Source organism: Ascaphus truei, chromosome 1 (genome assembly GCF_040206685.1).
Source record: "Ascaphus truei isolate aAscTru1 chromosome 1, aAscTru1.hap1, whole genome shotgun sequence".
Classification (NCBI taxonomy): domain Eukaryota; kingdom Metazoa; phylum Chordata; class Amphibia; order Anura; family Ascaphidae; genus Ascaphus; species Ascaphus truei.
The window spans coordinates 476,698,971-476,725,097 of NC_134483.1; the positions used below are offsets into that span (position 1 = coordinate 476,698,971).

A 26,127-nucleotide genomic window follows, 5' to 3' on the forward strand; every position below is an offset into this window, starting at 1 on the left:
GTCGTCCGCCCGCCCGCCCAGTCGTCCGCCCGCCCGCCCAGGTCGTCCGCCCGCCCGCCCAGTCGTCCGCCCGCCCGCCCAGTCGTCCGCCCGCCCGCCCAGTCGTCCGCCCGCCCGCCCAGTCGTCCGCCCGCCCGCCCAGTCGTCCGCCCAGTCGTCCGCCCGCCCGCCTAGTCGTCCGCCCGCCCATCCGCCCGCCCAGTCGTCCGTCCGCCCGCCCAGTCGTCCGTCCGCCCGCCCAGTCGTCGTCCGCCCGCCCGCCACCGTCGTCCGCGCCCCCCACCCAGTCGTCCGCCCGCCCCCCACCCAGTCGTCCGCCCGCCCCCCACCCAGTCGTCCGCCCGCCCCCCACCCAGTCGTCCGCCCCGCCAACCCAGTCGTCCGCCCGCCCGCCCACCCAGTCGTCTGTCCACCCAGTCGTCCGTCCGTCCGTCCGTCCACCCAGTCGTTTGTCCGTCCACCCACCCAGTCGTCCATCCACCCACCCACCCACCCAGTCGTCCGTCCACCCAGTCGTCCAAAGTCGTCCGTCCACCCACCCACCCAGTCGTCCGTCCACCCACCCACCCACCCAGTTGTCCACCCACCCACCCAGTCGTCCGTCCACCCACCCAGTCGTCTGTCCACCCAGTCGTCCGTCCACCCACCCAGTCGTCCGTCCACCCACCCAGTCGTCCGTCCACCCAGTCGTCCGTCCACTCAGTCGTTCTCCCACTCAGTCGTCTTTTGTGGTAAATATAAAAATAAACATGTTGCATTGTAATCTTTTTTTCTGTATGCCAATAAGAAACCAGTCCGCCCAGTCGTCCGGCCACCCGCGCAGTCGTCCGTCCGTCCGCCCAGTCATCCGTCCGCCCGTCCGTCCGCCCAGTCGTCCAGCCGCCCGCCCAGTCGTCCGCCCAGTCGCCCGTCCGGCCAGTCGTCCGCCCGCCCAGTCATCCAGAGTCGCCCGCCCGGTCACCCGCCCAGTCGCCCGCCCGCCCAGTCGCCCGCCCGCCCAGTCGCCCGCCCGCCCAGTCGCCCGCCCGCCCAGTCGCCCGCCCGCCCAGTCGCCCGCCCGCCCAGTCGCCCGCCCGCCCAGTCGCCCGCCGCCCAGTCGCCCGCCCGCCCAGTCGTCCGCCCGCCCAGTCGTCCGCCCGCCCAGTCGTCCGCCCGCCCAGTCGTCCGCCCGCCCGCCCGCCCAGTCGTCCGCCCGCCCGCCCAGTCGTCCGCCCGCCCGCCCAGTCGTCCTCCCGCCCGCCCGCCCAGTCGTCCGCCCGCCCGCCCGCCCAGTCGTCCTCCCGCCCGCCCGCCCAGTCGCCCGCCCGCCCAGTCGTCCGCCCGCCCAGTCGCCCGCCCGCCCAGTCGCCCGCCCGCCCAGTCGCCCAGTCGTCCGCCCGTCCAGTCGTCCGCCCGCCCAGTCGTCCGCCCGACCAGTCGTCCGCCCGACCAGTCGTCCGCCCGCCCAGTCGTCCGCCCGCCCAGTCGTCCGCCCAGTCGTCCGCCCGCCCGCCCAGTCGTCCTCCCGCCCGCCCAGTCGTCCTCCCGCCCGCCCAGTCGTCCGCCCATTCGTCCGCCCGCCCAGTCGTCCGCCCGTCCGCCCGCCCAGTCGTCCGTCCGCCCGCCCAGTCGTCCGCCCTGTCGTCCGTCCGCCCGCCCGGTCGTCCGCCCAGTCGTTTGTCCGTCCGCCCAGTCGTCCGCCGCCCAGTCATCCGCCCAGTCGTCCATCCGCCCGCCCAGTCATCCAGAGTCGCCGCCAGTCGTCCGCCCGCCCAGTCGTCCGCCCGCCTGTCCGCCCTCCCAGTCGTCTGTCCGCCCGCCCAGTCGTCTGTCCGCCCGCCCAGTCGTCTGTCCGCCCGCCCAGTCGTCCGTCCGTCCGCCCGCCCAGTCGTCTGCCCGCCCAGTCGTCCATCCGTCCGCCCTCCAGTCGTCCATCCGTCCGCCCTCCCAGTCGTCCGTCCGCCCGCCCATTCGTCCTTCCGCCCGGCCAGTCGCCCGCCCAGTCGCCCGCCCAGTCGCCCGCCCGCCCAGTCGTCTGCCCGCCCAGTCGTCCGCCCGCCCAGTCGTCCACCCGCCCAGTCGTCCACCCGCCCAGTCGTCCGCCAACCCGCCCAGTCGTCTGTCCAGTCGTCCGTCCGCCCAGTCGTCCGCCCACCCACCCAGTCATCCGCCCACCCACCCAGTCGTCCGCCCACCCACCCAGTCGTTTGTCCTTCCACCCACCCAGTCGTCCGTAACCCAGTCGTCCGTCCACCCAGTCGTCCACCCACCCAGTCGTCCGTCCACCCACCCACCCAGTCGTCCGTCCCACCCACCCACCCAGTCGTCCGTCCACCCACCAACCCAGTCGTCCACCCACCCAGTCGTCCGTCCACCCAGTCGTCTGTCCACCCACCCAGTCGTCCACCCACCCAGTCGTCCGTCCACCCACCCACCCAGTCGTCCGTCCACTCAGTCGTTCTCCCACTCAGTCGTCTTTTGTGGTAAATATAAAAATAAACATGTTGCATTGTAATCTTTTTTTCTGTATGCCAATAAGAAACCAGTTAAGTTAAAGTTGTGCGCTAAAAATATTTTACCCTGGTAGGTGCGTGCGTAGGTGCGTGCGTAGGTGCAGCGAAAACCCTGCCCCACAGTAAGTCAGCTGCCTCCACCCCCCCTGTCACACACCGCACCCAAAGTCAGCCGCCGCAGAGATACCCGCAGTGGGCCGCCGCCACACAACCCTCCCGCCTGCCCCCCCCCCCCGTGATCCGCCACTGGAAAGCTCTGACGGGGGGGGATCACAACCCTCCTGCCCACCCCCCAGTGAGCTGCTGCTGCCGAGCTCTGAAGTGGAGGGGGGGAGGAAATTCCTAACCAAAAGTGAGCCACCACCGCTAAGCTCTGAAGAGGGGGGGGGGGGGGGAGGAATTACAACCCTCCTGCCCTCCCAGGGAGCTGCCGGCAAGCTGTCAAGGGGGGGGGGGGAATCCCAGCCCTCCCGGCCGCCCCCCTCAGTGACCCGACGCCGAGCTATGAAGGCGGGGGAGGGGGGGAATTAGAGATGGGAAAGGGGGGGGGGGGAAATCGGACATGTGAACGTGGGAGGGGGGGGGACGCAGCTGTGAAGGGGGGGGGAGCGGGAAAATTAAATCCCGGGCAACGCCGGGTATATCAGCTCGTCTTTAATATTTGTTATTTTATGGTTTTCACCCTCCAACCCTATTGTACTGCGCTACGGAATATGTTGGTGTGTTATAATTAAAGGATTAATACTAATCGGGGGAGATACACTAAACTCTGATACCAGGGTATCCCGAATCCTGACCGTAGTGTGATGTATAACAGCTGCTTTGGCGTGCAGACCACTAGGGGGCAGGCACAGGCTAGATTTCTAGTACTGCATAAATACTTCATATGGTTAATCCATTTACAGGCCATGAATATGTTTTGGATAGTTGCTCTTGTACAACTACGCCGCTTGGTGGTTCTGGCTCAGCCAGTGTTGGATGGGATTCCCTGTGCATGCAATGTCTTGTATATAATGTATAACCCTGTTCATTTATGTAACTATGTATTTGTAACCATGTATTATTTGTCATCATAGCTCTATGCCCAGGACATACTTGAAAACGAGAGGTAACTCTCAATGTGTTAATTCCTGGCAAAACATTTTATAAATAAAAAATAAATACAAATTCAAGGATTGTAGATGTGGAATCCCGTGATTTCCATAATTTCATTTTACATTAGTGCTGATACTTTGAATACTGGGTGTCTTTACTGTATATGTACAGCACTTTATTTAGCTCCTTTAGAAAGGTTGCATCTAATAGCCTAGCTTTTTTAAATTGAACAGTTTGAAACCAAACATTTGGGCACTTCTGTTTCTCTCTAGAATTTAGTTACATACAGTATTGCTTTTCGGGGGGGCCTCGGCATGGGGAACTTTTTGCCAATTATCCCACCCTATCTTTTTTTTATCAGAGAACCAATAGAGAGGGGAGAGGGGGCAGCCTCTGTGTTTATCAAGTAACTTTAAAGAAAGTATTTATTAACATTTAAAGATGTAAAATGTATCTTTTAAAAAGTCATCAATCCCGCGGAATTTAACCCTGAACGGGTGGCTCGGTGAGAAAAGGCACTGACTGATAACAACATGAAGTGTGAAGCAGGGGAGTCTGGTTCAAATCCCGATGAACTTTTTATCTCCTTGGGCCTCGAGCACCAAAAACAAAGATTGTAAGCTCATCGGGGCAGGGACTGTATCTTAAAAAAATTCCTATGTACAATACAGCGTACCGCGCACTCTATTGTAATTGTGAAACACTTTTGAGTCCCATTGGGAGAAAAGCGCTATATAAAAGTTATTATTGTAAAAATGTTGCTCCCATAAATAAACTTTGGTACTAGGAGGCAGTGCCTGTTTAAAGTAATTGTTTGTTGTATTCATGTGGTTGCTTATACATGTAAGGCTACCTGGAAAAAATAATAATAATATAAGCTTAGCATCAGTTTGTTTAGTTCTGTCCCATCTGACCCACAATAGGGCTATCTTTATGTGGGTAGGTTTACTGGCTATGCATCTTAACCCAGGCTGTGCTCAAAAGCTGTGCAATGCAGCAAGCATAAGCTTTAGGGGACCATGTCATATGGTTTTGAAGCAAAATGTGTCACTATGCTCATTTGCATGTCACTTCCCAGAATCCCTTGCTGCAGTGGAAACACTGTGTGCTGGGTGATAATGGTGAAAGGCAGGGTTGCAGACCTGTCTAAGACTTGCAAACGAGCATACAGTAATATTTCCATTTGCTATATGCTCTACTTTGGAGGGTTTTTGTCACTTTTTTTACCCTCCATAACTTAACTATGTGTGTTGTACCGGGCAGTGAGTTTGGAAACAAACGGGTACCCGGACAAAATTAATAGTTATACCCGGCCGGGTACCTGGTTTGGCACTTACCTGCAGGGTGGCGGTGACATCTAGGAACAGCAGCAGTGGGCCTGTGGCTGTGTCGGCATCGGAAGTGTCTTCAGCCGGCGTGGGAGCTGCAGGAATCCATTCCACAGCACAGCAGCAGGTAAGCAGTGTGAGCCGGGGAACCATGTGACCGGAGCAGGAGTGTCCAATAGCTCACATGGTTCCCCGGCAGCTCACACACACACACTGCTTACCTGCTGCGGTGCTGTGTAATGGATTCCTGCTGTCCCACGCTAGCTGAAGACACTTCCGATGCTGCCACCACCACAGGACCACTGCTGCTGTTCCTTGATGTTGTCCGTCGCTGGCTGAAAGGTAAGAAAGGTATGTAATAAGATTATTTTCAGCTACCCTGACAGTACCCTTAAGCCAGCTATTAACCGGCGGCGGGCCCACTTTTCAGTTACCGGGTCCGGGTAAGTCCGGTTAGCTGCAAATGTGCCGGGTAATTCCGGGTACTCGGTGCACCACTAAATTATGTATGTATGTATGTATGTCTCTCTCTGGTCTCTCTCTGACTGAGCGGTCTCTCAGGCTATGACCCCAGTGTCTGCGCTGCCTGCGAGGTTGGCAGCGCATGCAGCCGAATTCCCCGGTCTGCAGAGAACTACAGGGGGGGGGAGAGTGACGGGGGCGCGGCCATGATGTCACCCGGCAGGTTCGCCCTAATTGGCTGAACCATCAGGGGGCGTGGCCTAGCGCTCCGTCGCGACTCCTGATCTCAATTTTCTTGAGAGCAGGAGTTTCTGTCGGCGCAGGGTGGCGGCCACCCCTCGCAGCGGGCCCAGCCCCATTGTGGGGCGGCTCTTGTCCCTGCAGCGTCCGCCACAGCGGGCGCTGCAGTAGCCAGCGGGGACCTGGCCTCACTCACCCAGGAAACCGGAGGAGGGTATTTTAATGGCTGTGGGAGACAGCAAGGAGAGGTGGAGACAGATTAGGAGAGAAGGGAGTGTGTAGTAGTGTGCACAGAGAGGAGCAGACACAGTAAGGCATGGAGTGAAAAGAGAGGGCGGGAGAAAGTGTAAAGAGGAGCAGGGAATGATGGAGAGGGGAGGAAACAGATAGCGGAGAGAGCAGTGTGCACATGGCGGAGGAAAGATCACAAGATGAGGAGGAAACAGAGACTACAAGGAGAGGTGGAGATAGATGAGTATTAGTGGGAGTAGTGTGAACAGAGGAGCACAGTAAGCAGGGAGTGCAAAGTGGAGCAGAGCATGATGGTGGAGAGAGACAGCAAGGAAAGGAGGAGACCGAGGGAGAGGAGGAGAAAGGGAGGACGAGGAGGGAATGGAGAGCAGTGTGCACATAGGCAGGAGGGAGTGCAAAGAGAGGGGAGGAAACAGAGATACAGCAAGGAGAAGAGCAGACACAGTAATGCACGGAGTGCAGAGGAGCAGGGCATGATGGAGGAGAGAGTAAGGTGGGGAAGAGGGGACAAGAGACGGCAAGATGTTACAGGGAGTGGTAAAAGCAAAGAGTAATGATTAATAACCTTTCAGATCTTCGAGATCTGCATATGTTACACCAGGTACATCTAGTTTAATTTAAGTCTCTTGAATTCCGTGCACAGAAATGTTTTCAGTATCGATGTCTTTTGCAGGTTGCTCTAGACGACTGAAAGGCGAGGATGGCGGAGGACAATTATGATCCCTGCGAATGCATCTGCTCCCATGACTATGCAATGCGGAGACTGATCAACCTGGTGAGAATCTCACTTAAACTTTGTGTGCTTTATTAAAACCTTTCCCAAAGTGAACACTGTGGCTGCCACAGGCCCTCTCCAAGGGGTTGGAGCAGTGGTGGCCAACTCCAGCCCTGAAGGGCCACCAACAGATCAGGTTTTACAGATATCCCTGCTTCAGCACAGGTGGCTGTCGGAATGAAGCAGGGATATCCCTTGTACCTGGCCTATTGGTGGCCCTTCAGGACTGTAGTTGGCCACCCCTGGGTTGGAGCACCTAGGGAGATGCCTATGAAAAGCTACAAATACTATTTTTACTGTAAAGAAAAGATGATTACGTTGTACTTTTCATTCTGCAATAATGTAACGCTTCTCCTCATTTGTCCCATGTTGTGCTAGCTAGTAGGAAGTAGTTCTAGAAGGAGTTGGGAATGTATTAACTAAAGCAATGTGTTCTGAGATATGCAGGTACACGCACACACTTCTTCCTAGATGTGCATTGATGTTACAGGGTGTCCATGAGCACTGGTATTGACTAGCATAACCTAGGAGAAAATGCCAAATCTGGAACTTTAAGGAAATATAGCAAGCCTGCCAAAATCTAACCATCTCTATAAAAATGCACAGTGAGACTGCTTCAGTTCTGCACTTCATCACTGGCATCACTATACTGTATAGCCATGCATTAGTAACATTTTGCCCCATTGCTAATTTATAGCAGTTTTCCTGAAACCAGGGTCATGAATGATGTACGAATAGTTCCAGTAAGCTTAACTCATGTCTCCCCTCTTCCAAAGCACAAACAAGTCCTTTTCTCTTTCTTAGTTTTATTGAGGGAAAATCACAGGGAGAAAGGTGCTTGTAGATGTAATGTAGGTAGAGAGTGCTTCTCTGTCTGAAGTGCAGTGTATCAAGATAAGGCAGAAAGGCCTTGCTGGGGTAAATAGCAGGCAGTTACTCACTCAGAGTCCAGGGTGAAAAGGAAGTGAGGAGCAAGGGTCACACTAGATGGGAAGTGAGACTATACTAACTGTCAGCAAGGACAGGGGGGTAGGAATAGCCCACTCAGCTATGAGAATATGAGCTGCAGGCAACCAACACAGGCTGTGTAAACAACATGTAGCAATAATGTTGCCTTTTCACATGCAGCAAGCTGCTGAGACAGGGAAAATAACAGACAGCCAAACTAGGAAGAAATAAATCCCAAGCTGTAAAGGGGAACAGAGGAATATGGAATCTGGTTCCAGGACAGCAGTGTAGAAATATTGTATGTATGTATGTGTATTTTATTTCAAGATTCGCCGCCCCTAGGCACTTACATGTGTCGTCCACCTCCTTGGTGCCGCCTTACATCTCTTTTGGAATCCAGGCGTCAAATGATGCCACGGACGTCATCAACGTGACGGTGCACGGCGTCTCATTGTCATGGTAACGCCACATCATGGTGGCAGGACACATGTAAGTGCATTCCCATTAGGCCTGAGAACGCGGCAAATGCATATGGGGCGGAAATTTTTGCCACCCCAAAATTTTGCCGCCCTAAGCCCGGGCCTAATTGGTATATATATTGTGATACAATCACTGTCTCTGTATAGGCTTGAGTGGTGCAGCTAGTATGCTTTCCAGCATGCAAGCAGTTAACCTCCCCTAGTTGCATCTGCAGAACTCTTGATTGAACAAGGAAGTGTAAACGGCAGACACAGAGAGCTACCTTCAGAGAGACTGCTTTCCCCAGAGAAGGGAGAGATACTTCTGCCCAGCTAGGAAAAGGCTAGCACAGTCCCTAGGCTCGCTGGACAGTGGTTGCGGAGCCTGCTGGGACTGCCTGGGTTGTAATCCCAGAAAGAAGGAAGGATGTGAGACTGCACTGAAGCAGGGGTGTTCTGTCCAGGATAATGGAACTACAAAGGGATTCTCTGAACTCTCGCAGGGTCCAGAGAGAATTACCTGGAGCCCCAATGGAAACAGATGGGAGATAAAAACTATATTGATGTGAAGAGACTGTGTATATTGTTTAGAGACACTAGTACATGTTTTGAGCCGACAAGCAGCTTAGCTGGCGGCTACCTTTAGAGAGGGCTGCAGCTACTGTGTAGTTAAACTCCGATGAAGGAGTAGGTGTTATTTTTATGATTTGTTTTGACTTAAAGGAACGGTGGGCCTGTTGATGTATAATGTAACCCTGTAAATAAACACAGTGTAGAGAAATACAATGTTTCCGGCCTTAATCTGGGACTAAAAGATACTGCAATGTGATGCAGACATCACAATATATATCTATATCTCACACGCTTAACAAGTATAAGCCGGACTGCTGGAGAGGGTGCTGCTATCAGAGTGCATATGTGGTACTGTACAAAACCAACAAAGGGATATGCAAAAAAAAAAGGCCTTGGGCTAATAAAACATTTTTTTTTTTTTCAAATTCATGGTGAGTCTATCACTTTGTTATTACACACACACTAGTTGTACCCTGTGTAACATATACCAATCTAGGAGATCTGAAAGGTTATTAATTAAACCAGCGGTGCGCAAACTGGGGGGCCGCAAGATTATTTAGGGGGGCGTAGGCTGCGTGCGGGGAAACCTGGGGGCGGGCAGAGCTGTGCATGGGCGGCCAGAAGGTCCATGCTGCTGCTTCTCTGCTGTGTCTTGCAGAAGGGGCGGGGCCTTGCTGCTGGGCCTTTCCTGCACACAGACAAGCCCTCCTCCTCCTGTCAGCCGCCCGTTTTCAGCAGCACATGGGGGGACCTGAGCAGGCTTGGTTACTCCCTCCCCCCACCTACCAGGTGTGGGGTTGTGTGTGTGGGGTTGTGTGTGTGTGGGGTTGTGTGTGTGTGGGGTTGTGTGTGTGTGGGGTTGTGTGTGTGGGGGGTTGTGTGTGTGTGGGGGGTTGTGTGTGTGTGGGGGGTTGTGTGTGTGTGGGGGGGGGTTGTGTGTGTGTGGGGGGGGTTGTGTGTGTGTGGGGGGGTTGTGTGTGTGTGGGGGGTTGTGTGTGTGTGTGTGTGGGGTTGGGTTGTGTGTGTGTGTGTGTGTGTGTGGGGTTGTGTGTGTGTGGGGTTGTGTGTGTGTGTGTGGGGGGGTTGTGTGTGTGTGTGGGGTTGTGTGTGTGTGTGTGGGTTTGTGGGGGGGGTTTGAGTGTGTAGGGGGGGGGGGTTTGAGTGTGTGTGTGTTGTCTGTGATTGTGTGATTAAATGCAGCGGTGCACAAATTGAGGGGGGGGCGCTTCGGGCGCAAGATTATTTAGGCGGTGCGCAGGCAAAAAAGATGTGCGCGGGCGGCCAAGAAGATGTGCGCGGGCAGCCGAAGATGTGCGCGGGCGGCCGAACAGGATAGTGCAGGTGGCGGCCACGTGATTCGGAGGTACGGGGGAGGAAGGAGTATGTGCGAGCGCTGTGATGTCAATCGCCCCTCCTTCCGGTGTCTGCCCTGCAATAGCGCTGTGTTCCTGCTCTCCTCCGCTGGCAACCTGCTTCGCTGCGATCCTCTGCAAGTGAAAGGGTAGGCTGCCACTATAGCAATCATACGGTGAATATACAGGAAAAAAAAAGTGAAAACACTTCCCCGTTCGTGCTTGCAAAATTATGGAGGACACCCTGTGCTCATGCTTGGAGAGTTGGTGATGTCACCGCTCTCAGCGGCAGCGTGGACGCAGCCTAATTTTGCAAGAGTGAGCTGTTGAAATATGTAAGTATTTAGACTGCGCTTATAGTGCTGGCTATGCGACGTCGCCCGAAAACAAATGCATTGTTGCTGCCGCGTGCACTTATAGTAAGCGCGACGGGGCGATGCGATTTTTTGAAGCCGGCAATATTTGATTTTTCAGGGGCTGTCGCCTCATGTGACAGCCCCTGAACCAATCAATGGCCTGGTCGCCCGCGCCGCCACAAAGCGAAATACAACTTTAGCTAGCGGCGACGGGTGACATTACACGTCTCCGTCGCGGGCACTATACGCGCGACCTTAGACATATTTGTATTTACACTGTTTACTGTTTAAAAAGGGCTTTTTTTTCATGTGGTTTTAATTACATCACGCAGGGGGGGGCCCGAGAAATTTCATTGATTAAAAGGGGGGCTCGACATAAAAAGTTTGCTCACCCCTGAATTAAACATTACTCTTTGTTTTCATCCCTGCCTGTAATGCCTTGCTGTCTCGTCACCTCTTCCCCACCTTAGGCTGAGGTTAGTCAGCCTTTCTATAATAGGGCCGTGCACGGCAGTGAGCGTGGAGCCAGCTGACAGGGGAGAAGATGGTGAAAAGAATGAATTGTGTGTGTGTGTGTGTGTAACAGGGGAGTTATCCCTGTTCAGGTAATGTACCTCTAATCCAGCAGTGTGGTGGTTAACTGCTCGTGGTCAATTAACAAACACCACCTGCCTGATTAGATGTCTTAGAAAAGCCTGTCTTTTGAGACAGGAAGTGAGACTCCTTAGCTCACACCTGAGCTGAACTTGGAGACAAACAGTCTTGAGCCCTGCAAGAAGAAACAGCAGAGCTGCTTTCAAGACACAAGGGAAACTTCTAAACCTGAATGCTGACACACCCTGAGGAAAAGGGAGCTGAACCAGGGACAGAGAAGATTTCCCCTCCAAACCACAAGGAACAGATAAGACTTTCATTTATGAGACTTTCTATATCTGCTTATTTCATGCTATATGTTTGGGGCTGGGAGACATGCTTATCTAAGGGAGTTGTGAACTGCATAGTATTTCACTAGAAATACTCCCAAGTGAATAGAAGCTTTGTTTACCCCTTGTTTGGATGGTTTCCTGATGTTAAGGAAACAGGCGCAATAAAAGGCTTATTTAATTTCACTATAATCAGTCTCCCTTGCATACTTCTGTGAGCGTCCGCCTACATATGGTGTCCGAAGTGGGACGAGAGGTGGTCTTTGAAGTTAGAAGGGACTGGAGATTTGTTCTGTGAATTTTTTTTATGCTTTTTGCCTACAAACTGAGCAACTTAAAAAAAAAAAAAAAATCTCATGCAGCAGAGATCAGAGTTAAAGTGATACACACCACTGCACTGAAACTTACAAAACCACAGATGGACTCTTTTCCCCAATCCCAAGAGGACAGAGAGAGAGAGACTGCTGAAGTAGGTAAAACCTTATTTGCCTATCACAATAAAGTGTAATATGGTCATTGAAATAGGGGGTTTGTCTTCCAGCCATAGTCAGGGTTCAAGAAGTGAGTTAGCCCTTGAAAGGGATAGTCGTTTGTTATTTTCAAATGTTTAGCTGAAGCAGTGAATACAGATGGTGACCCATGAGCGGTACTGATTCTGCAAGTAAAGGCTGCCACACCGCATAGGACTACCAGTTGTGAATGGAGTATATGCAGAAAAATATGAAAATTGATGCAAGACTGTGCTGAAGCAGGGGAATTTTCAGTAAACAAGTGCTGAGGGTAAAATTGCCTACTATAAAAAAGGAATTGCTGAACTGTGTAAAAGGTATCCCAAAGTGTGAAGAGTGAATGTCATAATACCCAAAGCTGAGACTGAACTCAAGCAGAAAATCACATTATTTGGTTAAAGCAGAGAGATTGTACCTAGCAAGTAAATGGTGTAAAGCAAACAGAAGTTTTTACCTAGCAACTACACATCCAGCATACCTAATGAGAGATTACACCTAGAAAGTAAATGGTGTAAAGCAAATAGACATTTTTACCTAGCAACTGCACATTCTGTATACCTGATGAGAGAAAATGCGTGCACAGTACTGCTGATATTGTAAAACTTATTCAAGAAAGAAAAAGTCTACAGAGATGCCTGTGAGAGCTACGACCTCTACAAGCAAAATATGCACACCTGTAGGACTACCACAATTGGGGGTTCTAGCAAATACAGTGGCAACAGCTGCAATAGCGCCTCCTGAGGTAGGAAGAAAATTACACCTGGTAGCCTAAAAATGGAGGACAAGATGCAGCGTTCCTGTAATGAGCCCTACCCCACGGAAGAGTGGCTTTTCCAGTCCAATAAAGAGGAAGACATCTCTTACGGGGAACCCGAACCGAGTCACACCCACAAAACACCCCAAGAATGGTGGGGGTGCCTGAACTCGGCACGAACCGAAAAGACCGCTCCCTTTGATGACGAATATGATCAGCAGGAGAAAGAGCGGGAGCAGTGGATCACCGAATATTTCCGTCAGCTATTACAGTTGCAAGAAAAGCCGGGTGGATCCAGTGACGCTGCTAAAATTTCAAATGAAGATGGAGACCCCAGTATCCCTGAAGGGACGCTGTTATCCAAATCAAAAAGGCGGAAAAAGAAAAGCGGTTCTTCACTTACCGTGGAAGGAACAGATACGTCCGCAGATCCTGTGGAGGAAAAGGGGGGCCGAGTTGCCTTGCAGCCTAGAGAAAATGGAGAATTCGTCTGCGGTTAACCGAATATCCAGAGGGCCCAAGGCAGAAGTCGTGTACCCCAAAGAAGTGTCTGTCTGGTGCCAACAGTGAGGAACCCTCAACCAACCATCCCAGGGAAGCGGAGCCAGAACCAGTGCGTGTCGATCCCTTGACCAGCCCTGAGGATGCCCTGAAAAATGCCAGGCGTGACTGTGATATACTCCGTGAACAATTGAAACAAAAGAAAGATGGTTACGCGGAGCTACTGAAAAATAACGTGAAGCTACAGGAACATGTGCTCGCAATGTACTCTGCAGCCAGGACAGAATTGGACGATCTCAAAACTGAGCTAGATACTGCAAATGCTACTATTTCCGCCATGGATGAAAAGCAGAGCCAATCTGATAAAATGATGACTAAGCTGAAGCGGAAGTATGAGGAGGCACTAAAGCAGATGACAGTCTTTCAGCAAGAGGTTCACACTCTTCGCGTAGAGCTGAATGCCTCACAACAGGAGGTCAACAATGTCCGGACAGAGGTGGACGTATCTCAGAAAGAGGCTCAGACACTCCGCAGAGCACTGGATGCCTCACATCATGAGAACAACAGCTGCCGCACAGATCTGGAAGTTTCCAGAAAGGAACTACACCGTCTCACTGAGGAGCTGGACATATCTAAAGAAACTATTGTCAATCTTGATACAGATCTCAAAGTCTCTCAGAAGGAGCTTCAGACCCTCAACCTAGAGAAGGAAGTCTCACGCCAGGAGACTGTCATTCCCAAAGCAGATGTGCGTAAATGGAAGGAGGACTGCAAAGAGGCCCTGAATAGTACAGAGACTGAAAAAGGAGAAAATTCAAGATTACAAAGAAAAAAATTAAAACTCAAAGAAGAACATTTTCAGTTGACAGACGAAGTCAAGGAAAAGAATGAAAAGCTACACGAGCTTAAGGAAATAAATAGACTTTTGGAAGGTGAGAAGTTTGAAGCAGATCACCGTCTGCAGAACCAACGTCGAGAAGGCCGAGGAGAAGCAGCGAACTCTGCAGGAAGAAAATCTGCAGGCTGTTAAAGAAATTCAAGTGCTGCAGGAAGGTCTGATGACCCAGTATGTCCCCGCAAAGCAGCATGAGAAACTGAAGGCTAACCCGAGCGTCACCAAGCAACGCAAGAGACCAAGCTTAGAACCCAGGTGACCCGGCACAAAAGGGAGCACAAGAAGGTCCAGAAACTAAAACAAGTAACTGTGGCCCGAGCAAAGAAATTCATAGTGCTTCACAATGCAATAAAAATGTGGAAGCAAGCTCAGAGAAAGCAAAGCGTGCAGATAAATTCCCTGAGAAGAGACTGCAAGATGCACTCAAAAAACAGGGGTCTCTCGCGGATGAGATTACAGTCCTACAAGGACAAGTATTGACCCTGACTAAGCGTCAGTATCCCACAGCCTCAAAAACCCATGAAGGCAAGGGTACAGTGAGAGCTGGGAATACCGCTCATCTAAAAGACAAGGTTGCAAAATGTGAACCACCTAAACAAGCACTAGCAAAACCTTCAGCCACCCAACAGGCAACAAAAGAAGGTACACGTGCTGAATCGAAACCAGAAGAATCCTTAGCTGATGAAGCTGAAAAGATGGGACATTCTCTGGAAGTGGGTGTGAAATTGCAACTTAACCCCAAAGAGGCTGAACTAGCAACCCCATTGAGAGGGAAAAGGGCAGAGAGACAGTTTCAAGAGCGGAAAACTCAAAGGGCTGTTTTTAAACGCTCTGCAACTGCTGCCATACAGTATGCCTACAATAAGACGAGCACCCGACGCGAGGGAAATCTCATGACCGCGCACGTAGCAAAAAGACTATACTTAGAAAAAGTCCTCCTCAAGCGACTGAGGAGTGCTGATCTTAAGCACCTTCAGGAGGAGACACGAATAAACTGGAGAAAGGGCTCCAATCCCAGCAGGACTGAGGGTTCTCTTCCTCCATCCACTCTCATTCAAGTCACAGAGATATCTAGAATGAGAGTGGAAGGATGGGCTTTGGCCGTGGCAAGCCCGAGCTTCCCACAAACAGGGGAGGTATGTAACAGGGGAGTTATCCCTGTTCAGGTAATGTACCTCTAATCCAGCAGTGTGGTGGTTAACTGCTGGTGGTCAATTAACAAACACCACCTTCCTGATTAGATGGCTTAGAAAAGCCTGTCTTTTGAGACAGGAAGTGAGACTCCTTAGCTCACACCTGAGCTGAACTTGGAGACAAACAGTCTTGAGCCCTGCCAGAAGAAACAGCAGAGCTGCTTTCAAGACACAGGGGAAACTTCTAATCCTGAATGCTGACACACCCTGAGGAAAAGGGAGCTGAACCAGGGACAGAGAAGATTTTCCCTCCAAACCACAAGGAACAGATAAGACTTTCATTTATGAGACTTTCTATATCTGCTTATTTCATGCTATATGTTTGGGGCTGGGAGACATGCTTATCTAAGGGAGTTGTGAACTGCATAGTATTTCACTAGAAATACTCCCAAGGGAATCGAAGCTTTGTTTACCCCTTGTTTGGATGGTTTCCTGATGTTAAGGAAACAGGCGCAATAAAAGGCTTATTTAATTTCACTATAATCAGTCTCCCTTGCATACCTCTGTGAGCGTCCGCCTACAGTGTGTAATAAAAATTATTATTTTTTTAATTAATTATTAACACACAATCTCTACACACCACACACCACACACACAGTACCTTCACTCACAGCATACACACAAAAAGCGTGCGTCATGTGCACGCGCGTTCGCACAGGCGCGCGCCCGCATCTACTATGGGACAAGCCTTACTCTCTCCTCCATCATGCCATGCTCCTCTTTGCACTCTCTCCTCCCTTCTTTCCACTCCCTGCCTTTCTGTGCAGCTCCTCTGTGCACACTACACTCCCTCCTCTCCTACTCATCTGTCTTCGCCTCCCCTTGCTGTCTCTGTTTCCTCCTACTCATTTTGCTATCTTTCCTCCCCAGGTGCACACTGCTCTCCTTGCTGTCTCTCCCTGTCTTTCCTACCCCCCTGCTGTCTCCCCTTCCCCGTCATCATGCTCTGCACCTCTTTGCACTTTATCCACCCCTCTCTGTGCACTCCCTACTTTACTATGTTAACATCTCTCTGTGCACACTACCCTCTGCTCCTATGCATCTCATGTCGCTTCCTCTCTTTGCTGACTCCACTGCCATTAAAATCCCCTCCCTCAGATTCCTGGGTGTATGAGAGACCGCTCAGTCTATCACAGAGGGGGAGGGATGTATGTGTATATCTATCTATTTATCTAAGGAAAAAGGAAAACTATGAGCACAGTAAAAAGCGTGGAACTGGACGCCAATAGAAAAAATAACAAAAACTTTATTGAAACATGCCTAGTTTAAAAAGAGAAACCTCTAACGCGTTTCTTGCCAAGGGCGCTTTATCAAAGAAACGCGTTAGAGGTTTCTCTTTTTAAACTAGGCATGTTTCAATAAAGTTTTTGTTATTTTTTCTATTGGCCTCCAGTTCTACGCTTTTTGCAGTGCTCTTAGTTTTCCTTTTTCCTTATCCTGCACTCACCTGTGGATGCACGCTGCTGCTACCGGATGTCTTCGATTCACCAGCGGTTTATTTTGTGAGTACCCCAAATCATTAAACTGTATGCTGCGTTATTGCACGTCACTAGGGGATTTGGTCTGGCATTGCGGGGGTCTGCTGGTTCCCGTCGGGGGACCTCATGATCGCCGTGGTCAGCTTTTCCCTATACCTATGTGATTGCTCATGGGCTTAATTCGCTACAGCTACAGCTTTCTGCTTTATACTCAGGACTCCGGTACATCAAGGGTTAATGTGGATGCCTCCGCGTGATGCACGCGTGTCTACTGGGCTAGTAGCGCCACACACTGAGGTTCATTCCTCTCATTGCTATCTATCTATCTTTTATTTCTACAGCGCTGACAATGTACTACGCACTTTACAAAGACAATACAGTACAGGGAATTATAATAATACAATAAACGCAGCAAAGTCAGACAATAAGAAAGGAAATACCTGCACTGGAGAGCTTACAATCAAAGGCCTCGTCCATGGTAAGCGCTTGCTCGCTGAAGCGTGCTGAAGCGTGCTGATGCTTGCTCATGCTTGCCACTGAGCCCCTACAGCCGCAATTAGAGCGGCTTTACCAGGGGCTCGCCTACGCTTCCGCGCGCTTGCGGAAGCGTAGGTCTTAGGCAATTTTAAAAATCAAGCGCTTGCTGGAGCGCAGGGCCAGTCACGTGAGCGGTTCGCCCAATGAGGGCGAACCAGCTCCGTGACGTCACTGGCCCGCCCCCGGCCCGCCCCCTGATGGCGCGCAGGGCAAGCAACCGCAAGGCCAGGGAAAGCACCCGCTTTCCCTGAGCCTCAGCGCGCCTCAGCGCGCAAGCGAAGAGCCTGGCCGAGGCCTAAGTGGTATGTTGAGAGACTAAGTGCAGTAGATGGCAGTGCTTGGCCACAATAGTTGGTAGGTAGCGATTATGGGTGTGGGACAGTAGCCATGAGTACAGGGTATTGGAATGATTCTTTTGAGTGGTGTGTTTTAAGGTTAGCCGGTATTAAATCAGAGGTTAACACTATTAACGGGGAAAGAGGTGGCAGGGATGCGTGGGCGAGAGCAAGTGTGTATTTGGCTGAGTCCAGGATTAGGAAAGAGATCCCCGGCAGCAAGGAGAAGTAGAGAGAGGAGGTGATGAGAATTGGATTTGTGGGGTGCTTTGTATTGAGGGGTGTAGAAGTTATTGGGAAAGGTGTGTACATAGCGATGCAGTGTAAAGGCACCAGCATAGCTGGAGGGCAGGAGAGACGAAGAAATGTGATAGGAGGAGAGTGGGGAAGTTCGAGAGAACAGATAAGTTTACAAAGGAGCAAGGAAACGGCACACAGAAAAAGCAATAGGGAGGCATAATGAGAGGTAGGAGGAGACAGTTCCCAGGTATTGAAGATGAGGAGTAGGATGTAGAAGAGCAGTGTGTAAATCAGGCCTGGGAGGGCAGTGAAGCACTGAAGGTTAATCAGCAGCTTATAAAGTTAGTCATTAGATGTGAAAAAGTTGTCAGAGCATTTAGAAAGCCAAGTTCTCGCAGTTGCAGGGTTGATGATGAAGGTCAGAGTCCAATTCTTGTATTCTTCACCTCAAATTCAAACTCCAAACACTTCATATGTGACATTGAAGATGTTACACAGCCAATGTGGAGTCTAATTATACAGGATGTGCAGTCGCATTGGCTGTCCCTGAGTGAGTGACAGGCCTATCACAGAGGGGGAGGGATATGCAATCGCCTTGACTCTCCTTGGATGAGTGACAGGCTGTTCAGCCTATCACAGGGGGATGTGCAGACATCCTTGGAGAAATACATACAGTTTACAGATGTGTATACACAGACAGGGAATATTAGTGCCCAAGTTATATTAATAAACATATTTGATTTGTATCTGTCTGAGAATGTATAAGTGGTGAGACATTGTGACGATAGCTTATGACAGGCTGTAATTTACACCAAAATATATATAATATATTTAACTGGGTTGAACTGGGACGAGCCTTGGATATGATAAAATATAAGTTATTCCTTGATACAGGTGAACACAACATATATACAAATAACAGGCAAAATATGGACACTTACTTAAAATGGAAATGATGAAACAGTCATATCTGGACTGGCAGTTCATACAGCAATCTTCATAGTCATCAAGACACCAAAGACATGAAAGACCTCTGGCATGAAGACATTGCATAGCGTTTCTCTCAGCAATCAAGATGGTATAGATGAACACAGGATAAAGGGTTGACCACAGATTATATACCTTTTGTGACCCTATCCTTAACATTAAGTACAGGTGATTGGTTTTCAATTACCTCTAGCCACTCACTAACATGGGAACACATTTTGATCCATGCCCCCCTGCTAGTTGGCACATGCGCATTAGAACTCTGGGGTCTCATTTCTGTAGCCCCACATTTGCATCAGGGATGCCAGCCAGTCTACTAAACGGAATTCCTGGCAGGATACGCTTTGTTGTAAGGTGTTAAATGGGACACTTAAAGACTGCTCTGGTTTGAGCCGTCTCCGCCCTCAGGTAAACAGTGAGGGTGACAAAATCCTTTGAACAATACTTAAGTCCTAGACATTGGGTCGCCTCTCTGGCCATATGCTACCCTGGTATGCAAAGGAATTTCCTCTGGGTTTTATCCCTGCTTTGGGACACAGCATTAAAGATAAAACACAAACATATTAAAATATCCGGTTCCGTTGGGTCCAAACTTCCCAGTTCTCAATGCCGGAACTGGGACACCCTATGGTCCAATTTGCGACTTGGTACGACCTTCGGAACCGGAGTTACACAAATACACCTTAAACCGTTTCCTATTTTAATACAAAAAACTCCGCTGTAAATGAAATCACGTTTTTTCACTAAATCCCCATTGAAAACAACGGGCTCCGTCGCCATAGACTTTCAATGGCAAACCGCCGCCGTTGGCGGCTATGGGAATCCACCGCCATAGACTTTCAACGGGGCTGCGCCGCCGTTGAAGTCAATGGGGGTTTTCCGCCATAGCCGGTCAATGGAGATTGGCCGCCATTGGAGTCTATGGGAAAAGTCCCAAACTTTGAAGGGGGTCCATACTCCGTCGGGTTGGTCCAAGAGGGTCAAGGATGGTTCAGCAGCGATGCCAGAGCAGTGACTACAGGTACCCCAAACCCTGATCCTCTGGACCCTCCGGAACCAGAGCTATGGATTCCCAAATTTCAGCTTTTGACACTTAGCCGTTTTCTTGAGCTGTTTCTGCCGCCGCCATTGGAACCTATGGCGCGACCCGCTCTTCTCGGTTTGACCCTTATCGGGGGTCCAGGATACGGGGACCCGGTTGTGGTCGAGTGGGGGGAGGTCTAGGAACTAGGGGCAAAAAGAATTTTATTTCTATGTGCTCTAGAACTGTTTATTGCACCTCACTTGTCGTTGAACTTGACTGTTAAGTGATCAAAGCTCTCTTATTGAAAATGTATCCGCTTTGCGGTTTTGTGGTTTGGACGGCAGCCAACTCGTTCCTGAAAAGCTCCTTCGAAGAATCTCCATTGAAGTCAATGGGCCCATTGACTTACAATGGGAAACCGCCGCTCCTCCTCTCGGACGCCATCTGCTGGTCTTCACAGGAAACAGGACCAAAACAGCAAGATTCGCCATTAGAATGCATTGAGCCCTAATGGCGGCCTATGGGACCCAGCAAAATGGTGCCTGAAAAGGCGGGAAAATTACACAAAGGGCTATAATCATTCAAGAACTATTAACCCTTGTACTCCCGGATGGATCCTAGTGTGTGTGTGATGCAGACACTGATATAACAATAAAACCTGGGAACAGGAATACACATTTTCATGTTATAACAAGGGTTAAATCACATTTCTGGACCTTAGCCCAGTTAACCCCTTGTCTCCCTGGTGAGGTTAGAGGGTGGCCAATTGGGGAGTAACCCCTTTAATCCCGGGCCAAATCCTCCCCATCGTCACAGACATTTTAAAGGACATACACAGTCTGTGGGTCCTGTCTTGGTAAATGCCAAATGTTTTCTCTATATTGTAAGGAGGGTTATTTATCAGTTGACTCAACTGCAAAATTAGGACAATAACAGTGCAGTTCCCATATTCGTAACAGTGTCCTTCAGACCTGATCTACGTTACTGTCACTTCCAGGAATCCTCCGATTCTTGGGAAATTTACTTTTTAGTGTGCCATTCAAATAACACAAACAAGTAGGGGTGACTACTGATTTAAGATCACGTGGTTTTATTCTTGGATAGATTTGATGCTGTTTTTTCCCCTCTAGGTTTGTACCTGGGAACTATTGCTTACTCACCCCTTAAATTATTAAGCCGTCTGTTTTAGCTTAAAAGGCATCAGTGTGTGGCTAATTATGTTCTTTCGTGTGCTTGGTTAGATATGTTTATCTGCTTATTGAGGTACTGCTTGAAGCTAATATTCTTATGTTAGAAAATGCTATCTTCCCTGTAGTCAGGAAAAGAGAGAACCATGCATTACAGGCACCTGGCACTATATGAACAAACTTTCACACTGCTTAAGAAAAAATGGGTACAAATTTGGGTGACATTTTTTTATTTATTTTTATGGCATGGTAACAAATATGATTTATTTTTCATATGGGCCCTGTTATTGTGTTCTTCTCTAAAACGCTATTTTGATTCTTTTAGCTAAGACAATCTCAGTCGTACTGCACAGACACAGAATGCTTCCAAGAACGTGAGTATCTCTATCACTGCTGGCATGTTCTGGGGGGCGATTAAAGTCTCTTATCTGATGACCAGGTGTTGTGTGCCCAGGAAACCAAAACCTAAGTAGCCAAACAAAATGGCCCTCATAATCCTTGTTCAAAATCATACCTGCATTTATTAAATACAATCGAAATGACATGTAAATGTAATGTTGCCGTTGTCTGGCTCAACATTCTGCTTCTAGTCAGTTTATAATAACCTGCCTACTGAATTCATGTTTTGTTTTTGTTTGTTTTTCTTTGTGTCGAGTTGCACCTTTTTTGTTCTTTTATGTTAAACTCTTCACTGCCTGGGGGCTGCAATGCACATGGTAACATATTGGTATTTGACTGGGCTACATGTTGAGTATCTGAAGAGTTACATTGGAGTTATCATCTTTGGAAGTTTCATCTTTTCTATTAATTTATACATATATACACACACACGTCTGGACTAACAGATTCTAAATAATTTCTTCACAGAGGTTCTCTTTTCCTATCAATCTCACCCCAGTGCAACATACATTTATCAAATTAACACCTCCTGTCTGTCTTAGTCAAATCCCCTCCCTTCCTTTCTTATTGTCATGTGATTATGTTACAGTATTTAAGTAAACCTGCATTGGCTGTGTTACATGCTAAGTGTCACATGTAAAGTGTCTGAAGTGTTAACATTGGAGTTGAACAAGAAAATACGAGCTGGATTCATCACTTCAACAACAACAACTTTGCTAATGTGAGATCTTTCCTCATTAAATACTCTGACTATTTATGCACAACTATAAGACTGTAACTTCATAAGCTGCTTTTACCTAACATACTATACCCGCCTCACTCATACATCTGCTCTCAATTCATACTCCTCATATCCTCCAATACCTGGGAACTCTCTCCTCCTACCTTTCTCTCTCCGCCACCTGCACTGCATCCCAATATGCCCTCCATATTGCTGTTTCTGTTTGCTGTCTCCTCACTCTTTTCTATTCTCTCCAATTTACCCACGCTCCTCCTTTTTATCACATCTCCATCTCTCCTTCCCTCCACCTGTGCCCACACACTGCACTACTATTTGCTTTCTTCTATCCCAGCTACTTCTGCATCCCTCAATAAAAAGCACTCTCACAAATCCTCTTCTCGGCTCCTTTCTCTCTCTACTCCTTCTTGCTGCTTGTGATATCTCTCCTAATCTTGGACCTGCCCAAATACACACAGGGCCGGATTAAGGGGCGGTCCGGGCACTTACTCTGGGCGCCAACCGAAAAGGGCACCGCGCACTCCAACCCCGGCACCAACTTTAAATGTCAGAGTCTTGTGCAGCCTCGGCAATGTCCAAGGACATTTAAAGATGGTGCATGCGGGACTCGGAGAAGCATTAGCAAGGGACATTGACAAGGGTGCATGGCCACAAGGGACATTGACAGAGCAGCGGCGATGGACAGGGCGCTCTGTCAACATCCCGCATGGCCGAGCGCCCTCGTCAATGTCCCTTGCCGCCAAAACTCTGACTCCCACGCCTGCTGCTCCGATCTTTAAATGTCCCTCAACATTAACGAGGCTGTGCAGGACTCAGACATTTAAAGATTACGCTGGGGTCGGAGCATGTGTGCGCACTTACCTTTTGCCGCCTCCTCTCAGCGTCACAACGTCATATGGCGATGCGTTTCCATGACAGCAGGACATCATGTGGCGTCATGGCGTTGCAGCGTCATTTAACCCCGTGACACTGCAGGAAGAGGGGCGACCTGCTCAGGGCACTCTACTCCCTCAGCCCGGCACTGTATACTCACCTGCCCCCTCCCCCATCCTGCAAAGGGTCTAAACTCTTCTAATTTTAATACCTATGCCTGATCTCTTCCTTTATCCTGTGTTCTCTCTAATGTCCGCTCTCTCACTAAAAAAGGCTCTGGTTGTGCGTGACCTCTTCTGCTCTCACTATACCACTTTGCTCGAACAGAATGCTATCTCTCACAACATAACTCTGTGGAGACTGCCGTCTTCTATAATTTTCTAATTACCAGAGAAAAAAACACAACGAAAAATATCTTTATTGTAACCAAAAATTAACTGAAACATACTCCAAATTCAAAGAATCACAAACTCCTCAAAACAAGGAGTATTTGGTAGAAAAAAAAGTGAGCTGGAGGTATTACTACATGAAGGAGAACTGCTGAATCAAAGCTATAGAAATGCAAGATTCATGCGTTACGGAAATAAAGCTGGGAAAATGCTAGCTAACTTAGTATCAAATAAACGCTCCACATGTCATATAGCGGCCTTGAGAGACCAGACTGGGACTAGGCACACTTGTACCAAAAAAAGCAGATATCTTGCATAAATTCTACGCAGACCTAATATAATCATCCAGATATTAACCTAGATCAGCAGGATAGATTTGAGGATCCCTCAGTTGTCAGAGAGCTCAAAAAATATTCTAAACAGTTCCATCACCACAGAATAAGTCTCTAGAGCCATTAAACAGCTTAAAACACTTAAAGCTCCGGGACCTGATGGTTACTCGGCCGAATATTTTAAACATATGACTGTAGAAATAACACCACACCTGGTAGAGGTATGTAATGGAATAATGTCAGTAGGAGAAAGCCCCGTGGGTTTTGGTTCAGCGGTAAACTAATCCCCCAAAAAAGATAAAGACCCGGAAGAGCTGGCTTCCTACCGACCAATTTCCCTCCTCAATCTTGACTACAAAATATTCACCACAATTCTAGCAGACAGACTCAAACATCTTCTCCCTGAGGTGATTCACCCAGACCAAACTGGCTTTGTGAAGGGTAGACATTCAGTCTCCAATATACGGAAACTATTGACGGCCATTCAATATTATGGAGAGGCCAATGGACCTTCCTTTGCCCCAGACGACCACGGGCCGGCCTGTATTCTCAGTCTGGATGCGGAGAAAGCGTTCAATATGATAACATGGCCTCACTTGTTTCAGACCATAGAGAGGTTCAGGCTCCGAGGAAATTTTACAGAATCCCGTAAAACTATCTATGCTCAATCAAGTGCCTCAATCTCTTTAGGCGGTAAATCATCGGGACCGTTCAAACTCTATAGAGGGACCAGACGGGGTTGCCCACTTTCGCCACTGCTATTTGATATGGCTATTGAACCTCTGGCTATCGCTTTGCGAGAATCAATTAAAGGGTTACAAATTGGGAACCAAATAATAAAATTGGCTTTATATGCAGATGATTTGCTTTTGTTCTGTGCAGATCTGGCTAATCCGTTACTGCTACTAATGCAAATTATTGACAACTACCAAACTTTTTCAGGCTATAAAATACATTTGACAAAATCTGAGGTTCTCTGGCTGAGGAAGGGAACTCTAGATTTCATAGGCCCACCAACACCATTTCAAGTCGCTAAGGATTACATTAAGTATCTGGTTATTGAGTTTCCCCTGAACCTACAGAAGCTATATGAGCTGAATTATATTCCCGTCATAAACAAAATTGACAGAGAGTTGGCAGGATGGATGAATCTACCATTAACTATGTCTGGTAGGATTGCTTTAATTAAGATGGTTTCTTTCCCGAAATTTCTGTACTTAATTCAGACACTTCCCCTGCTTATCTTTTTTCCTTATATCACAAAGATACATAGTTTTTTCCAATTTTATTTGGAACAACAAAATACACAGGATCAGTCTACAAAGGCTACAGACCGATAGAGAACAGGGGGTCTGAACCTCCCCGATGTGGGAGCGTTTAACCTAGTGGCGCTGACTAGGTGCATTAGGGATTGGGTACTTGACGAGGCAGAGTTTGTGAATTCTGGAGTAGAGGGACAGCTGTCTCTCCCACACGCCCTGGGATTCCTGCCCTTCCTACAGGATAAGGATAATGCAAATAACATTCTGATTGGCATTATGTTTGGAGATACTGTAAGAGCCTGGTGTAAAATTAGAAAATATTTTAAACTTGCCACTGAGAGTATCCAGGTTGTTACCGATTTTAGAGAACTCGGACTTTATGGCAGCCCAAGAGACTGCAGTTTTCAGGACTTGGGCCAGTAGAGGGCTTGTTCATGTCTCAGACTGTTTTAACACGGGTCTACACATTTCCCCAACTTTCCAACAACTCCGAGAAAGATATCAATTACTAAATAAATACTTCTTTGCCTATTTACAGTTGAGACATTATGTGACTTCCTTGATGAGGGAACATCCATCCCTATTAGAACACAATGCCTTGGAGTCCGGTCTTGAGATCTCCATTCAAACGGGTTTTACCTCTAAACTTATCTATACTGCCCTTATAGAGACCCAAACTATGGGTCTCTGGAGTCTTTTATTGGTTAAGTGGCAGGTGGACTTCTCTGATCTGATAGATCAAGAGGTCCTGGTCAGAGGCTACGGGAGTGTCCGTTCCATTACTCTAGATGCAAATTTGAGGGAACTGCAGATTAAGATATTGAACCGGGCATTCCTCACCCCAGCACAACTAAACAAATTTCAAAACATTTCTCCAATTGGGTGTAAAAAGTGCATCAGTACCAGCGCCAATATCTCTCATTGCCTGTGGTACTGCAGAAAAATAAAGAAATTCTGGAATAAAACCTTAAGGTTTCTAAACAAACTGCCAAAAACAAAGCTTCCCCATGACTTTAAACCAATGTTATTTGGATATATGGAAGGCTGGAATACCTTGACGGTCAGTTTGCCGCAACTGGCGGGAATGATTCTCCTTTTGGCACACAAGCTGATTCTGGTCAACTGGCTAAAACAATACGCTCCAACAATTGGACAATTAGAATCTTATCTGTTCGCAGTTATGATGAGGGAAAAATTTGACTCATTTGGAGACGATATGAAAAGAACAGATACATTTCT

At 48.9% G+C, this 26,127-nt stretch overlaps 1 protein-coding gene across 1 annotated transcript in view; it reads left to right on the plus strand.

Annotated features, from left to right (window-relative positions):
* SMIM14 (small integral membrane protein 14) overlaps positions 1–26,127 on the plus strand; it is a 91,393-nt gene that overhangs the window by 19,237 nt on the left and 46,029 nt on the right. Inside the window, exons 2-3 of the mRNA XM_075567776.1 lie at positions 6,543–6,644; positions 21,220–21,268. Coding sequence (XP_075423891.1) covers positions 6,570–6,644; positions 21,220–21,268 — 124 coding nt within the window. The 5' untranslated portion in view covers positions 6,543–6,569. The remainder of the gene's footprint in view (positions 1–6,542; positions 6,645–21,219; positions 21,269–26,127) is intronic.